General features: G+C 46.3%; 1 protein-coding gene across 1 annotated transcript in view; it reads left to right on the top strand.

Moving 5' to 3' along the window:
• Positions 1 to 17,617, top strand: part of CPPED1 (calcineurin like phosphoesterase domain containing 1) — a 102,365-nt gene extending 84,748 nt beyond the window's left edge. Inside the window, exon 4 of the mRNA XM_077773328.1 lies at positions 17,133 to 17,617. Within this exon, the coding sequence (XP_077629454.1) occupies positions 17,133 to 17,362 (230 nt within the window). The 3' untranslated portion in view covers positions 17,363 to 17,617. The remainder of the gene's footprint in view (positions 1 to 17,132) is intronic.
• Positions 17,618 to 18,403: the final 786 nt, after the last annotated feature.

The raw sequence follows: 18,403 nt of genomic DNA, 5'->3' as shown, positions 1-18,403 counted from the left end.
CGTGATGGCCAGGGACTCTCTCCCCAGCTGCTCTTCTGTGGGGCTCAACCTGGTCCAGCTGAAGACGCACAGCCCTTGGGGTTCTCGGGGCCGCTTCTCTGCCTTCGAGAACCATAGTTTCACCCCCTTCTCTTGCCTTCTTGTAGTTTCAGTGAAGAGAAGCCTTGAGCGGTGAACTGTGTAATTTCTGTCGATTATTACAGAGGTGAGGCAAGGAAAGTGTAGTTTTTTTTTTGTTTGTTTGTTTTTTAATGGGAGGACATGTTTTTCTAAAAGAAAGAAAAATATCTCTTGTGGTTATAGAGTAGGGACGAGTTGGCCTTGAGTGAAGGTCATTTCAACAACTGGCCGTTCATTCCCACCCGGTCCTCTCTGGGGAGAGGAGGCTGCGGATCCATCAGCCGAGCCAGATGTTTCACGTCCTGTGGAGCAGATATCTGGCAGATGTTGGGGAGTTACATAGTGCCCTCGGGAGGAGGGGAGGCACGGGCCCAGCTCTCAGCAGCAGCCCAGCCCGGGAATGCCTGGTGCTGTGGTAATGGAGTCGTCACCCGCCAGCCGTGGCTGCTCACCTCTGTCTGTCAGCAGGCTGGGTCCCAGCTTCTGTGGGAGACGGTGCACCCTTCACCCTGGGCAGCGCCACTTGGCTTTGGTGCTCCCTATGCCTGGGGGTCGGTTCCTGTGCTGATGGTCCCGCAGCAAACAGGACCAGACGGACCCATCCCCGAGACCTGCTGGGGAGTGGCTGGGTGATGAGACTCCCTCCTCCCAGGAGTGGTGAGCTCCCAGGTCCCCCGGCAGCTCTCTGAGAAGCTGTGCCAACTCTGATTCCTCCGTGGACCTGAGCAGTCCGCGGGGCTCAAGGGCGCTGAACCTGCCCCACCTCCCAGTGCAAAATACAGAATGATCAGCTGACAGCCTAGATGTTTGCAGACCGGAAATACAGTTTTCAGACTTTTAGAGGGTAGTTCTGAGATCGAGCTTTGTGTCCAGAGTGAAATAATGGAAAAGATCCAGTGTTGAGTGAATAAGAGCAAGTTGCAAGTCCATAGATAAGAGTTGGCAGATCTCATTTTTGTGGAAGTGTGGACTTGTGTATCTGTGCGTTGCCGTAGACTTGTGACTAGTACCTGTATGATTGGCGTAGACATTTAAATTATCTGGACAATACACTCTGAACTCAAATGGGAAGAGAAAGTTAAGAGATTTTCCTGACCCTCCTTTTTTTTTTTCTTCCATGTTTGTATTTTTACAATAGTTGATTTTATTTTTAGCAAGCATGCGTTGCTTTTTTTTTCTTCAGACTTTTTATTTAGGAATATTTTAAAGCTTACAGAAAAATTGTCAGTTAAAAGAAAACCCATATTCTTTTTACCCAGATTTATCTGGCATTTTACCCCAGTTGCTTTCTTTTGTTTATTATTCGTGAGAGCACAAATATATATCTCTTTTCTGATATATTTGAGGGTAAGCTGCATGCATCGTGTGTGTGTTTTATTATCCCGTCTTACACAAAAGAAAGCTTACTGTATATGCTTTCTGCACTTCCTTCACATAATTTTTCCTGGCTATCATTGCATAACATTTCATGGAGATCTTCCTGATTCTTACAGCTGCACTGTGTGTGTTCCATAGCTTATTCAGCTGCCGTCCTAAGGCACGAAGCACAGTCAAGATAAACAGTGCAAAGGAAATTTTAAAGCCACTGAAAAGAGCAAGCTGAAGCTTATAATAGAAAGTCATTATTTTTATTTTATTTTTTAAACTTTATTTTGAGAGGGAGAGAGGCAGAGAGAGAAGAGAGAGAATCCCAAGCAGGCTCCACATGATCAGCATGGAGCCCTCTGCGGGGCTCAAACCCATGAACCATGAGATCATGACCTGAGCCAAAGCCAACAGTCTGATGCTTAACTGAACTGAGCCACCTAGGCTCCCCAGTCTTTGTTATTTTTAAAGTGGGTGAGGGCTGTGGGAGATGTCGAAGGCTGGGAGCCAGTGGGTGGCCCTAGGGCTCACAGAGAGGGTAATAGAGGGTCAGGAGAGCCAGCTCACCAGCTGACCTCCCTTGGTTAGTGTCCGGGGAAGGAGAGCTCAAGACAGGGATTGGTCAGACATGTGAGAGAGACTCGCTGGTGCAGGGAATTGAGGACACAGGGCAAGGCTGGGAACAAAGCGAAAGCGGAGATATGTGCTCAGGATCCCAGCCTGACCCAGCCAGAGCACCAAAGCATGAGTCCCCCTCACAGAGGTGGACCCACCTTGAGGCAGGGGGTCATGTCTCCCAAGCCCCATGTACAATAATCCACATTAGGGATAAGGAAAAATTTAAAATACTATACACAATGAGACTTGATTATAGTCTGTGGCCCATAATAGGTCTGCAAAAAATACTATTATGGTCATTATTCCCTTCTCCCCCCTCCCCCACTGCACCATAACAGCTTTATTGACATGCCATACCATTAACATACCGTACAGTTCACTTAAAGTGTACGCTTCAGTGGTTTTGAGTTCGTTCACAGAATTTGCATTTACCGCCACAGTTAATTTGAGAACATTTGCGTGGCCCTGTCCTTTTGCACTCTCATGTCTTTCAGTCATTGGCTGTGCCTCCAGCCAAGGCTTTGGTTTAGTCCTTCGGGGCTCAGGGGAAGGACAGCAGTGAGCCATTGCAGCCAGCCGTCCTGGCAGCTGGAGGATGGACGCACCAGCCTGGAAAGGGACCTGGCAGGGACACCGACAACATCCACCAGAGTAAATTGTGTGAAAGGCCTTCATTAAGAGTGAGATGACAGGGATTATCCATCACGATAGAGGAACATGGAGGAGAGCAGTTACTCAGAATTTCTGGATAAACAGAAACACCGTGTGTTGTTCTGGACAGTCTCCCTTTTAATCGTTGAAAGGTTCTGCCTTATCACCAAGAAATGCAGTCTCAGTGACCAAACTCTCACATCCTTTGTAGAAGGAAATTTAAGTTGGTTTCTTTCCTTAAGAAGAACTTGACAGTCATATCAAAAGTCTAAAACTATGGGAACATGGAAGACTAAATCTTCCCCCTGAGATCAAGAACAAGGAAAAGTTGCCTGTTTTCACCATTTCTATGTAACAGCATATCAGAGGTTCTAGTCATTACAAAAATCAAGAAAAAGCATAATAATCAGAAAAGAAGAAATAAAACTGTCCCTATTTGCAGATGACATGATTATTTAGAAAACCCTAGGAATCTACAAAACAATTACTAGAACTAATAAATACTCAGCAAGGTCTCAGGATATTAGATTAACACAAATACAAATCAATTGTATTTTTATATGCCAGCAACAAACACTTGTCAAATGAAATTGTAAAATATTTCAATTTGCAGCAGTACCAAAAATCATAAAATATCCAGGAATAACAAAGGACAGGTAAGACTTCAGCCCTGAAAACTATAAAATATTGCTGAGATTAATTAAAGAAGACCTAAGTAAATGGAAAGATAGACCATGTTCATGGATTGGAAGACTGTTGTTAGTGTTGCATTTTTCCCACATTGACTTGATTTCCCAAACAAAATTCCTGTAGTTTTATTTTGGATAGAAATTGCAGGCTGATTCTAAAATTTCTGTGCAAATGCAAGTTACCTATAATAATAAAATGATTTTGAAAAAAAAGAACAGAGTTGAAAGACCTACCCTACCTGATTTCAAGACTATTTATAAACCTACAGTGATCAAAACTGGCATTTGGTGTAAGAAAAACAGATTAGTGGAGCAGAAAAGTAAGTTTAGAAATAAACCCCAACATATATGGTTAATCTGTTTTCATTAAAAGTGCTGAGGCAATTCTGGAAATAAGCCTAGGGTCCATCAGCAGTTTTGAATGGGTAAACAAAATACAGTGAAATATTACCTAGCAATAAAAAGGATGAACCCTTGGTATACACAGTAATATGGATGAAATTTTCAAAATCATGCTACGTGAAAGAAGCCAGACCAAAAATGTGTGCATGCTATATGATTCCATTCCATAAAATCCATATTAATCTATAGCAATAGCACATCACATGTTGCCTGGGACAGGATGTTGGGAGGGAGTGACTCCAAAGGAGCACAAGGAAACTTTTGGGAATGATGGGTGTGTTCATGATCTTGACCTTGATGATGGTTTCCAGGTGTTTATGTGTGTTCACATTGATCAAACATGTGAAGCTTATCGTCCTTCAATTATACTTGAAGCTGAACCAAAAAAGTAGAGCTATCCTTTGACCTAGCAGTTCACCTTCCTTGTAAATTTGAGAGCTATTGATCCTAGAGCTACTTTTTTTCTTTTTTTTTGGTCTATTTGTATTTGTGGTGTGGTTCATTTTGCTCTGCAAAAGGGTCTTGTTGTCTCAGTGCTTCTATTAAAGAAATATTCAGTGATCTAAGTAATTGATATAATAGTGGCTTTCCATCATTAGGAGCCTACTATGTGCAAGGCACAATATAGCTATTTCTCACAGCAGCAGCTTTGCAAGGTAGCTGTTACTATCTCCGTTTTTCAGATGATGAAACTAAGGCCATTCAGTTAAAAAGCACCAACACTGGATTGGGTTTCCACCTCTGCCCCCCTCCAGAACTGCACTGTTCAATGTCATACCCACATGTGGCTGGTCCAGATTGAGGTGGGCTCTAAGCATAAAACACACACTGGATTTTCAAGACTTGGTATGAAAATAACATACAATGGGTAATATTTTATATATTGCTTCTGTGTTGAAGAACACTTTAAATATCGGGTTAGATAAAATACGTAACTAAAGTTAGTTTCACCCGTCACTGTTTACTTTTTAAAATGCAGCTACTAGAAAATTTAAAATGACACAAGAGGCTCCCATTATGCTTCCCGTAAGCAGGGCCACTTCAGAACTCCTTCTGCTTCACATTGTCTGTAATAAAGGACAGCCGGAAAGTTCATTCAGCAGAATGAACTTCTATTCAGTATTCATTCAGAATACTTCTCTTTCTTGAGTGTCAGCTACATGCTGGTTAAATTTTGTAATTTCTCTTCCTGGCACATGCACTTACTGTATAAGCCCATTAGCTATTTAACTTCAAGCAAAACTTGTCAACATACAGTCTTTTTAATGTTTCAGATCTGAGTTAGTTTCTTAGAGGGAAGGATGGGGACACTCTTAGTTTCTTGTAAATCTAGAAGTCTCTTTCTGACCATTAGGACAGATGCTCATGTTTATTGAATAACTGAGTAATTGCTTATAGAATAACTTTATGCTCATTAAAGCAGTGTTCTCTGTTGGGCAAATACACTCATCTCTCCTGGTCAGAATGACATTCATAGTTTATAAACCACAAATTACTGCTTTCTTGATTTGTGAGAAGTACAGAAAGAAACTTCTAATTTTTGGAGAATTTTGAGAAACCATGGCTCATCATCCACATGTATTTTTTTTTATATATTTTTTTAATGTTTTATTTATTTTTAGGAGAGAGAGAGAGAGAGACAGCGTGAGCAGGGGAGGGTCAGAGAGAGAGGGAGTCACAGGCTGAAACAGGCTCCAGGCTCTGAGCTGGCAGTCAGCACAGAGCCCGACGCGGGGCTCGAACCCACGAACTGCGAGATCATGACCTAAGTGAAAGTCAGACGCTTAACCGACTAAGCCACCCAGGCACCCCACATGTATTTTTTTTAATGGTGTGCCTTTTTTCTCCAATCGACTCTCCTCTCGTTTTTGTTAATAAGGCTTTATTGGCTCACATCCATGCACATGCATTTACAGAACTAGGAATGGTGACTGCCTCCCTGCAGTGAAGGAAGGGCAGAGCTGAGTGGTTCCACGGAGACTGCGTGGCCCTAAAATACTTGCTATCTGACCCTTTACAGATGTTTGTAGACCCCAGGTCAGTTAAGTCCCCAGCAATCCTCAAAGGAAGTTCCATGAAAATGTCTTCAGGATCCCACTTCAGTTAATGGGAGTTTGGGGGTGGGAAGGTTTGAATTCACACAAGGTGGAAACTGGGAGGGACGGGATGCCTTGATGTTCCCCACGAAGGGAAAGAGGACGCAGACCTGAGCCGGCACCTCCCCTGCGTCCCTTTCAGCCAAGCCCTTAGTCCGGCCCCCTGGCCTCGCTGCCCCTGCCCTCCAGCTGAGCTGGGAGCTACCTGGAATCCTGGTGCCACCACACACTTCCCTGGAAAACCCGTGCGAGGAATTCCCCTACGGGGGGGGGCCGCCTCAGTGGCTTGGTCGATTAAGCATCCAACTCCTGATTTTGGCTCAGGTCATGATCTCACAATTCATGAGATCAAGCCCCACAGTGGGCTCTGTGCTGACAGCGTGGAGCCTGCTTGGGATTCGCTCTTCTCCCTCTGTCTGCCTCTCCCCCATTTCAAAATAAAAATAATTTCTTCCGTATTGCACAACTGGTGAGGGTTCAAAAGCATAGAGAGGGAATCCTGCTCCTCCCTTCCCTGCACCCCAAATCCTGTTCTTTGCTCGTGTGCCCCGCCTCTCACATGCTTTTAGTTTCCCTCCGGTTGGCAGGTGTTCGGTGGGTTCCGACCCCAGCGCTGCCGGGGACGTGCCAAGTTAGGCAAACCGTGAGATGTGTCTGCATCCGCTCTCATGTGCCAAACTGGGATAATAGCCATCCCTTCTTCGTAGGGAGAGTGTGGGGATCGTGCCGTCTAAGAACAAGTAAAGTGCTCTTTAGTGTCTGACAGTGAGCTCTCCATGAATAGCACTTATTATCATCCTCGTTACCACCGCAATCATTAGCGTACATCAGGTCCCAGGACAGATGTGAACAGAGAACTGGCAGAAGTGGAGGGTGTGGTTAGGTCAAAGCCCTCCCTCCAGGAAGCCGTCTCCCTGGGCCCTGCCGTGTCCTGATCCTCGGCACATTGTACCTCGAAGGTAATGGACAGGCATCTGCTTGAGTCAGCCTGATCCAGATACAAATCCTAGCTGTGTGACCCAGACCAGTCCCTTAACCTTTCTGTGTGTCATTTTTCTCACTTGCAAAAGGCGGCTAATGTCTTCCTGGGGGTCTTGTGAAACTTAACAGAAACAATACATATGCATAGTTCTCGGCACAGGGTGGGCGCTCAGGAAATGAAACACTGCAAACCGTGTACCTATCACTTGCTGCCTCTGTTAGGGATAACTGTGTGTATTACTATCCAGCTGCAGGCCCTGAGCATTCGGTTGCTAGGAATGGTCATTCTGGGTGTCCCGCAACCCCCCAAAATCACCTCCCACCAATGGGAGCTCCCCAAGTGTTTATTGCCCCAAACTGGCTGAAGAAACAGCCTCCAGCTTCACCCAGACAAAGTGGAGCTGGTCTTTCCACTCCTCCATGTTCCCTCTAAGCCTGAGCCTTAGGCACTGGGGGAGGTGCTTGCCAGTGACATGTAAAGAAAGTGATTCCTAGTGGAACCTAGAATTCACAGATTGGCGACTCCCAACCCTAACCCAGTAGTGGACCGTACCCTGATTTCAGACTAGCAGCTGCACCTCCCAGCCCTGCTGAAGAAACCTGTCTCTGCCCCTTTGCCATGCAGGCCACCCTGGTCTCAATGCCTGCCTCTCAGCTACCTGCGGAGGAAATTCCTATACCTATAGCAGGGATTATTTGTACCTGTTTTCTGTATGTTCATACCAATTTTTTTTTTTTACTTTCTTTCTTTTCTTTCTTTCTTTTTTTTGTTTAATGAGACCTTTTTGTCCTTAACCACTGAGGCAGGAAACATGGGAGTGTGACTCATGATTTACAACACTATTTTCACTGTTCCAGCCGGCGATGTGGAAGATGCATAGCATTTTCATAAATGTATACTCAGGATAAAAGCGGGAGCTGTCCAACTCCAATCTGTTTACACTGTCCAGGCTTAAGTAACACGAAGGCATTAAGGAAGTCGGTTTTTTTTTTTTATATATTTTTATTTATTTCTAGGAGAGAGAGAGAGCGTGAGCAGGGGAGGGTCAGAGAGAGAGGGAGTCACAGACTGAAACAGGCTCCAGGCTCTGAGCTGGCAGTCAGCACAGAGCCCGACGCGGGGCTCGAACCCACAAACCGCGAGATCATGACCTAAGCAAAAGTCGGACGCTTAACCGACTAAGCCACCCAGGCGCCCCAAAGGAAGTCGGTTTTTAATATTAAAATTGTACTGGGGAGCATCCCGGTATCCTGACTGAGTTGAGGCAAGCCTCCAATATTAGAATATCAAACTATTTGGAAATTGCATTCCCATCCCCTGATTGATTGGAAATGAATTGGAATCAAGACAGCTTAAAAATAGCTTTTATAGCATCCTTATGACTTGATACCATGGAGAAATAAATATGAAGCTGATGCCGCAGACGTTGTCCTTCCCTGAGGCTCTGGGGCTGTCTTTTGCTGGGAATTCTTCTGGCGGTAATTTAAGAAGATGCTTGTCATCCCCTTACAGCAGTTCATAATTCAAAAACAATCCATACGTAATACTCAATTAAGGAACCGTCGAAGCATGTCGGCCAGCGATGACTAATGAACAGCCAGGACGGAAATTCTGCACAATTCCTGAAAACACCACTCGAATCAATCCCCCGTCAAGGAAACTGATTTATTAATGCATTTCCTACCTCCATTGAGTTGTGAATCAATGCTTCCCCATCAAAAGCTAATAGAAAAGCAGAGATGGGCCCACGTGGCCTGTCGGCATAAGAGGAGATTGTTACTGGGACAGGAGACCACATGGCAGAGCCAGCACGTGGTGTCTGTGTCTTTTTCCAGCTACCAGCCCCGCCCGAGAGGGAGCCCCCAGGGTTGAGCCCTCGGCCCATTCCCATGCTCTCCTTCAAACCTCTCTGCCACGCATGAGTCATGTTCATTATTCACCTTACAAATGAGGAAGCGGAGGCTCCCAGGGGTCAGTGATACCCTGCCCGAGGTCCCCAAAGAACAGAACCGGGCTTCCGACTCTTGATCTCAGCTCAGGTCGTGATCTCACAGGTTTGTGAGTTTGAGCCCCGCTGACAGCGCAGAGCCTGCTTGGGATTCTCTCTCTCCCTCTGTCTCTGCCCCTCCCCTCCTCACTCTCTCTCACTCAAAATAAACGAAACAAAACGAAAGAACAGAAACAGTCTGCAAGGTCGGTTCAGAGCTTAGGCTCCAACATCAGTTTCGCAGCTGTGTAACTTTGCCTCTTTGTTTCTTCTTCTGGCCTCAGGTTTCTCCTCTATAAAATGGAGGCGATTGGAGTCTCCATTGGGAGAATTCAGTGAGATGATGGACGGGAGGTCCCTAGCATCCTGTGGCTGTCCTTCCTTGTAAGCCACTGTCATCGTGCCTCAGTCCTGCCCTTACTCGAGGCAGGACTTGGGAGAACATGATGTGGGTTCAGAGCTGCTGGACTTGCCGGGAGGTGGGAAATAGAAACTTCTATCAGCCTCCAGGCTGCTTCTGGCTCTGGTTCCAGCCCAAGAAGACGGTCTCTCATGCACCTTTGGGCCAGCCAGGAATATCCCAGAGCCTTGAACTCTGCACCAGAACCCAGAAGAACCCAGAGCTCTACCTACCCTCCTCCTTTTTGACACCGACTTTAGCGTCCTGCCTGCCTGTCCCTTTTGTATGATTCCGTGGCCACTTCTCACAGCTGCTTATTCAGGCCTCCGAGAAGCGAAGCTCCTAATTGTGATGATGGGGGTGGGGGCGATCTCTTGCCAGAGGGGAGAACATTCTGAACGCAATGGCCCTGCTCACTGACAGGCTCTTCATCCTAATGCTAGCCCTCTTAGGCATCCTTGCTAATGCCAGAATCGTCATTCAGTCACATTTGCTGTGACTTGGGACATTAGCAATAAATGGTGAGCCCTAAGGGACGTGCATCAGGAAGACGGATTGCGAGCTTACTGCAGACCAGCCCAGCTGTCCACCGTCCTCGGAGATCTCCCAGAGTCCCTCCGGTCACTCGAACGGTCCCCATTAACGCTCCTGTCTCTGTGGGCGCCGATAAATATGGCGTGAAGCTTGAACATCAGTGAGTTTTTCCAGCTAATTACGGCTAATGCGAGCCACTCTCAAAATTTCCAAACATGCCTTGCAGAATATTACAGTTTGCAGCTATGAATTAGGCAGAAAGAGCCAAATTCCATGCACATGATCTAGTACACCACAAAATAATAGCGACGCTAAGTGGTTTCTGTCTAGCCGTTAGGAACTCCCCGAGGCGGGTCTGACGGCCCAGAGCGGTTCACGTCCACGGTCCCCAGTCTGTGTGGCCAGGACTGCCCAGTCTTCCATTTGTGGTGGGGACCCTTTGGGCGCCCAACCTGGGGCTGCAGCTGCAGTTTCTGACTGGCACAACTCAGGCCCTGTCGTGGTGGCACCTACACCCTTCCTTTCTGTCCCCCTCCCCCGGGAGCATCTGGCACACCACCGCCACGCTGCTCAGGTCCCCTCGGTGTGTGCGTTCCTGATCACTGGTGACGTTTTACCACAGTAATAAGGCGTAGAAGGTGATGCCCCCTCACTAATCGCAGCCCCCACCGTCTCCCTGAAATCACCCGTGGGGGCAGTGGGAATGTAGCCCCATTCGGGTGGGGGATACAAACCCATGGGCACACACCCTCTTACACATGCGCGGTCTTTATTTTACAAAACCAGGAGCACACAATACTTTTTTAAACATCTTGTTGTTCATACTTAATAATGTATTTGGTGCCTTTCAATGCCAGCACATGGAAATCTACCTCTTTGTAAAATGCACCCATCATCTAACCTGTCTCCCGCAAATGAACGTCACAGATAGTGCCTCAGTGAACACTGCACTGATTATTTATGCCCCAGATGCAACACGTCTCCATCTGGGGGCTCTTCTCCGAGCCTTTCTGAAGGATACGTTTCAACGGAAGTGGTGGTCGTGGGTCGAGGGGAACCCATCATAAAATGTGAGAAAATGGCACCTCATCACTCTGGGATGAGTTGGATCTATTTGCATCCTAATAACAGTAAATGGAAATAGCTGATCCTCACCACCCTCGGCTGTCCTAAGTAGAGAAACCTGGGTCACCATCCCTAGGTGTGGACCTCAGCGGGCAGATGGCGGCACCTGCGCACAGGTGGGTCTCCAGTCCTGCTGTGAGCACATGGTGGCTGTGGTCACAGGGCTCTGTTCAGACTCTCCCAGATTCCTCTTAACCAGAGCAGCTGNCCCACAGTTCTGTCACCACCAGGATCCCTCCTGCAGCCATGCTCACCCCTACCCCCCACAACCCCTGGGCCTCACCCCTAGCAGCTGTAGCGGTACCCCCGTCATTTCAGGAATGCTGTATCAATGCAATGTTTCACACAGGATGGAAACTTTTGATTGGGGCCTTTAAAATTAGCATAGTTTCCTTGATATCTGTTGTAGTTGTGTGTATCAGTAGCTCATACTTTTTTTTTTTTTTTTCCCTGTTTTTATTGCTGAGTGGTATTCTGTGGTGTGGATGTGCCACAGTTTAACCGTATACCCACTGAAGGACATTTAGATTGTTCCCTGTTTCTGGCTATTACACATAGAGCTACAGTGCACATCTGTGTACAGATATTTGAACCTAAGTTTTCACTTCTCTGGGATAAATGTCCCAAGAGTTCTGTTGCTGGGTCATAATGGTAAATGCAAATTTCGTTTGGTAAGAAACTGCCAGACTGTGCCCCAGAGAGGCTGTGTCACCTTCCCTTCCCACCCTCACTGTAGGAGCACTCCAGCGTCTCCACACCAGGGCCAGCATTTGGTGTCCGTAACATTTTAAAAGTTCCCATTTCGTTTTTTCGTTTATTGTGGTCATTGCCATTTCTTCCCCCCCGCCTCTTTGCCGATTGAAGGCTGCATATTCCATTTTTGTTTTTTTGGAAATTATCTGTATGGTTTTTTAAATGCACTTAATTTTTTTTTTTAATTTTATATATAGAGTGTGAGTGGGGGAGAGGGGCAGAGGGAGAGAGAGAGGAAGAAAGAGAGAATCTTAAGCAGACTCCATACGGGGTTCCATCCCACAACCCTGGGATCATGACCCGAGCTGAAATTGAGAGTCAGATGTTCAACCGACTGAGCCACCCAGGCCCCCTTAAATAACTTTAAAGTTTTAGAACAACTTCACATCTACATAAAAATTACAAAGATAATACAGAGACTTCCCATATGCCCTGCACCTTGAGTCCCCCGTTATTTATATCTTACACCAGTATCACATTTGCTACAATTAATGACCTGATACTGATCACACTTTTATTAATGAAGTCCATGATCAGGTTCCTCACTTTTTACCTAATGCACTTTTTCTGCTGCAGGATCTCATCTAGCATAGCACGTCTCACTTAGGTATCACACCTCCTTAGTCACCTCCTGGCTGTGACAGTTTCTCACACTTGTTTTTGATGACCTTGACCGTTTTGAGAAGTGCTGGTCAGGTATTTAGTAGAAGGTCTGTCTGTTGGGGTGGGTCTGATGGTTTTCTTGTGCTGGAGTCCTGGGTTTGGGGGGAGGAAGATCACGCAGGTGTAAGTGCTATTTTCATCACCGTCATCAAGGCACATCAAGGGGTGCATGCAATCAATCTGACTATCATACCTGTTGATGTTTGGCCAGTCTCTCCACTGTAAAGTTACTCTTGGGAGGAAGTCCCCATGCACAGTCCACACCTATCGGTGGGGAGTTATGTTCCACCTCCTGGAGGGCAGAATATCCGAGCAAATGATCTGTTATTCTCTATGGGAGATTTGTCTTTTTTTCCCCACATTTACATATTTATTTATATCAATATGGACTCATGGATTTACTTCTTATACTTTGGGTTATAATGCAGCACTAGTTGTTGCTCAAGTTGTTAAGCTTTGGCTGTGGGGAGTTCTTTCGGTTGATCCCTGTGTCCTTCTGACACCCCCCTCCCCCATTATTATGAGCTTTTAAGCACTTCCTTACTTTCTGGCCCAACAAGGTGCTCCAGGCTCATTTTGTGTATTTTCTGCTCCAGCCCTACAGTCAGTCATTTCTCCAAGGATCTATATCTCCTATTACCGGGGAATGGTATTAGAAACCAAGATCTGGACACTAGATCTAGGCTGGGAAATACATATCTGCATACTCACCTGTGTCTGTACACCTCTATAAATGTTTCTGTGTGTCCTCATCTGTTTTTAATATCTGACATTACGGTAAACACGAGTTCATATTAATGTCTCCACCTCCAGTTCACTACCACATGGTTAGTTTTAGCTTTCCCCCCTTCCCACACTTTTTTTTTCCATTTTTTATTGAGCTATGTAATTCATATACATAAAATTTACCCTTTTGAAGTATAAATTCACTGGGTTTTTAAAACATATTTATTTTTGAGAGAGAGAGAGACAGAGCACAAACGGGGAGGTGGGGGTGGGCAGAGAGAGAGGGAGACACAGAATCTGAAGCAGCGTCCAGGCTCTGAGCTGTCAGCACAGAGCCCGATGTGGAGCTTGAACTCACAAGCTGTGAGATCATGACCTGAGCCAAAGCCGGACACTTAACCGACTGAGCCACCCGGGCGCCCCTGCTTGTGCCATTTTTAAGAGGCATGTTAATTGTGCATTTTTGCTAGCAAAATCTTAAGTTATTTGTTATTTTCATATTCCATCCAAACATGACAATAGCTTTTATGCATTTAATTATCCGTTGAAGTTTCCATCTTGACATTCTTGACTTTTAGTTTCACTTTCACATTAAAAAATAGTTTTTCAAGGGAAATCAGTAGTTAATTCAATTTAAAAATACTTTTATCAATGTTTGCTCATCACTGTTTTTTAACATTTCATCCCCTCCTTGCTGAAACAGATCTCCTAGACTGTAGATGCTGGCGAGGATGTGGAGAAACGGGCACCCTCCTACACTGTTGGGGGGAATGTAAACTGGTGCAGCCCCTCTGGAAAACAGTGTGGAGGTTCCTCAGGAAACTAACAATAGAACTCCCCTATGACCCAGCAGTAGCACTGCTAGGAATTTACCCAAGGGATACAGAAATGCTGAGGCATAGGAGCACATCTACCCCAATGTTCATAGCAGCACTCTCCACAATAGCCAAACCATGGAAAGAGCCAAAGTGTCCATCAACGGACGAATGGATCAAGAAGATGTGGTTTATCTATACCATGGAATACTCCATGGCAATGAGAAACGATGAAATCTGGCCATGTGTAATAACATGAATGGAATTTGAAGGTGTTATGCTGAGTGAAATAAGTCAGGCAGAGAAGGACACATACCACATGTTTTCACTCATAAGTGGAACAGGAGAAACTTAACAGAGGACCTTGGGGGAGGGGATGGGGAAAAAAATAGTGGGGGAGAGGGAGGGAGGCAAACCACGACAGACTCTTGAATACTGAGAACAAACTGAGGGCTGATGGGGGAGGGAGAGAGAGGAAGGGGGGAGATGGGCATGGAGGAGGGCACTTGTTGGTATGAGCACTGAGTGTTATATGGAAACCAACTTGACAATAAACTATAAAAGAAAAAAAAAAGAAACATCTCCTACTAATTCTTTCAGTGAAGGCTTGGAAGTGGTAAACTCTTAGTCTTCATATGCCTCCAGAGGTATTTCTTTTGCCCTTCAACTTGAATGATGGTTTAGCTGGATGTAAAATTTGAGGTTCATATTGCTCGCCCTCAGCGTTGGAAGGTATTACTCTTTGATTCTGTTATTGTGAGGGGTGCCTGCTGCCTGTCATTCCTTTGTAAGTTATTGTTACTATTATTTCCTCCTTTCTCCTGTTCCGGCTCCTCTGAAGCATCCATTAATACCTCTTCATCCATTCTTTGGGTTCTTTGAACCGCATGTTCTTCTTGCTTGTGTCTGGGTCTCTGTGTTGACTTCGGTTCATTGCCTGCATGCTGTCTTTTAATTCACTGATTTCCTCTCTGAACAGTGTCCAGTCTAGAATTTATCCCATTTATTGAGAGTTGTCTTTGGCCTATATTTTAATGGCTTGTCTTTTATGGCCACTATCTCTGAGCTTTCATTACCAATTATTCTCATTTAATTCATGGCTGTTTTGTTTCATAACATGTTTTTGTTTTTTTTTTTATAGATCTTAGTCCCTTATTGAGGACCTTTTGATGCTCTAACCATATTCATTTTGAGTATTTGTCAGGCAGTTTTATATCATTCATTTCATCTGAGTGAATTCATATTCCTGATTGAGGAGTCTGTAGACTGTCTTAATTAGCATGAGATTTCTTCACAGGTGGTGGGATTTTATTTCAGATTCAATTTGAGTAAGACTTTTTTATTTTTTGTTTTTTTTAATGTTTTATTTATTTCTGAGAGAGAGAGAGAGGGAGAGAGAGAGAGAGAGACAGCTTGAGCAGGGGAGGGTCAGAGACAGGGGGAGATACAGAATCTGAAGCAGGCTCCAGGGTCTGAGCTGTCAGCACAGAGCCTGACGCGGGGCTCAAACCCACGAACCGTGAGATCATGACCTGAGCCAAAGTCGGACACTTAACCGACTGAGCCACCTAGGCGCCCCGAGTAAGACGTTTTTTGTTTTTGTAGTTTTTTGTTTTTGTTTTTTTGCTTGGGTTTTTCCTTCACTTTCTCTCCCTTTTCTAAAAAAAAAATTTTATGTATATTTATTATTGAGACAGAGACAAACAGAGCATGAGTGGGGGAGGGGGCAGAGAGAGAGAGGGAGACACAGAATCCAAAGCAGGCTCCAGGCTCTGAGCTGTCAGCACAGAGCCCGATGTGGGGCTCGAACCCATGAACCGTGAGATCATGACCTGAGCCGAAGTCGGATGCTCAACCGACTGAGCCACCCTGGTGCCCCTTTCACTTTCTCTCTTGAATAGCTTCTCCCTGCCTAGTAGTTTGGGCTCCTCCAGCCCAGCCCCATCTGGGACCAGGACTTAGAGAGGAGCTGGAAGGCCCTTGTGCTCCATGACACTGAGAAAACCTGTCTGCCTTCCTAGACTTGAACCAGTGTCTGTCCTTCCTTCCCAGACCCGTGGATCGCTGCAAGCCCCAGCCCAGTGGCGTGCTGCAGACAGCTCCTCCTGCCCAGCTCACGAAAGCCAATGATTAAATTGTAAGGAATTTTGTGAGCTCGTTGTCAAACGATTATTAAAAATTAAATTCTCCAGACTCGCCAATGAATAAATTATGTTGACAAGCAAAGGCAATAAATACTGGAAACTGTTTTCTAATTACCTTGCTGCATGTTGCTCTGACGGTGCCGCGAGGTGGCTCACAGGTTCTGTATCTGCGGTGGGGGCGCCAGACCGGCGTGCTCGCCACATCTCCTCCCACGCCTGGGTCAGTGACATCGCTGGTGATTTGCAGTCAGCCACGACGTGAGCATCCGCCCCACGGAAAGGCGTAAACATTGCAAACCGGTTCTCCATTATTCTCTGGAGAACTTGTTAAAGACACCACTGGCCGGGCCCCAGACAGCGATGGTTTTCTGCAGCCTCCTTCCAGAAACAGAGGCCGTCACGCCACCCCTGCTCCAAACAGGGGTGGGAATTGATTTGCTCATGTCACAGAAGCTGCTTTCAGTCTCTGCTCCCCTCCAGGTGCTACACTCCCGCCAACCTGCAACCCCGCTCATTCTCATTCCTCTGCCTTTCTGTCTTGTTTCTCATCCACACGGCTCTCTATCTTGATGCTGAGGCGACTTCCGTCCTTTGGTTTTCTTTTTTCCTATTTTATCCACCGTGGCTCTTGAGTGTGGGGCGGAGAAGGTACATTAAATGGTGAGCATGCTGTGCTATCTTGATTAGAACTCCATAAACGTAATTTTTCGTAGACATTTAACTTGCATCCTCTGGCTGCAGATACAGGCCCCAGAATATTTCCTTCCTCTTCCTGTGCCTCTCTCAAAGTCACGCCCTTTATCTTCCTTCTCGCTTCTGTTCCCTGGCACTTTCTTGCAGTGTCTGTGACAAATGTGTTACTAATATGTTATATCGATGAATTATTCCCTGGAAGGATTCTGGATGTCACATATGCTGCCTTCTCATTTCTTAGGCGCTGAGTAATAGTATGCATTTAATTTAATAACAGTCAGTATTGTTCCCAAAAGAAAACGGGAGAGCACCCCAAGTCCCCAACAGGGAAATCCTTGGCCCCCTAATGTCTCGCTCCCTCCCCGACAGGTGTCACAGCAGTGTTCTCAGGCCACTACCACCGGAATGCCGGGGGCACCTACCAGAGCCTGGACATGGTGGTGTCGTCCGCCATCGGATGCCAGCTGGGCCAGGACACCCATGGGCTCCGAGTCGTCGTGGTCACCGCCGAGAAAATCGTTCACCGGTACTACAGCCTGGACGAGCTGAGTGAGAAGGGGATAGAAGATGATCTCCTGGGCCTGATGCAGGAAAAGTGATGGTCGCTGCTGATCTGTTTCACTTCCCTTGGCTGTTTGCTTTTCCAGAAGCGGCAGCTGCGTCCCCACCCCTTGTTGAAACGTAAAAGTACTCCAGGCCCATCTGTGGATTTATGTCCTTTTCCATAAATCAGAGGGCTGGGTCCTCTCCTCCTACCCGAAATTATATTCACAGGAAAGCTGCCCTCCCTTTAAAAAAGAGAGGAGTTGGGGGAACTTGAAAATTAAAGAATAAATGATACTAGTATCTCTCTGCATGGGTGCTTGAGTACATTCTCCTAGTGCTGTGTCCCTCATTCTGCTCCTGAATTAGTGTCTTCGGGTAGCATATGATAAATGTCTACCTGTCAGCCTCCATCCCACCTTGATACCTAAGTGTGGTCTTTGAAAATTCCGCAAACAGACCACATCCGATTATATTAAATTGTGGTCACGACTCCCAAAGCGCTAGGCAAAACGTTAGGCTTTCCTAACAAAGCACGTGACTGTATCCCATTAGAGCTACACAGGCTGGCTTTTCAAGGATCAACCACATCTGCTACTAAATTTGGAGACTTTGGGCACTGTTGACAATGCAGTCGGTACAAGTCAAAGTTGAACTTGCCCTCTGGGTGATGAGAAAATCCTCCTTGGCATGCGAACTGGCCACCTGTAAATACCTCATTGCAGAGACTAGACCTGAAGCCCCACGCTCTGGGCGCGTTCACAGTGCAGTGACTCCGCAGACGGGCATCCTCGTGGGATGAGAATGGCCCTCCGCTTAGGGGACTCTTCGCTGTGTCTGCTCTGACAGAACAAGTGGGAATCGCTGCAAGGTTCTCGAAGGAAGCAAAGCAGGAGCTCTGGTGGGGCAGAATCGAGCTTTTGGTGCCGTCATCTAAATCAGCACCGGCTTTGAGGAAATGCGCCCATATCCCTTGACAAAGGAGCATGGGTGGCTTGAAATCAGGGTCATTTTTAGGCGATCTCCTTTGCTGCTGCTTCTCTGTGGCCACTGACCGTGACGTGATTTCGTCCATCGCCCCGGCGGACAGGGAGCCT

This window comes from Crocuta crocuta, unplaced genomic scaffold (genome assembly GCF_008692635.1).
Source record: "Crocuta crocuta isolate KB4526 unplaced genomic scaffold, BGI_CrCroc_1.0 scaffold16, whole genome shotgun sequence".
Classification (NCBI taxonomy): domain Eukaryota; kingdom Metazoa; phylum Chordata; class Mammalia; order Carnivora; family Hyaenidae; genus Crocuta; species Crocuta crocuta.
This window is presented reverse-complemented; position numbering and strand designations above follow the sequence as displayed.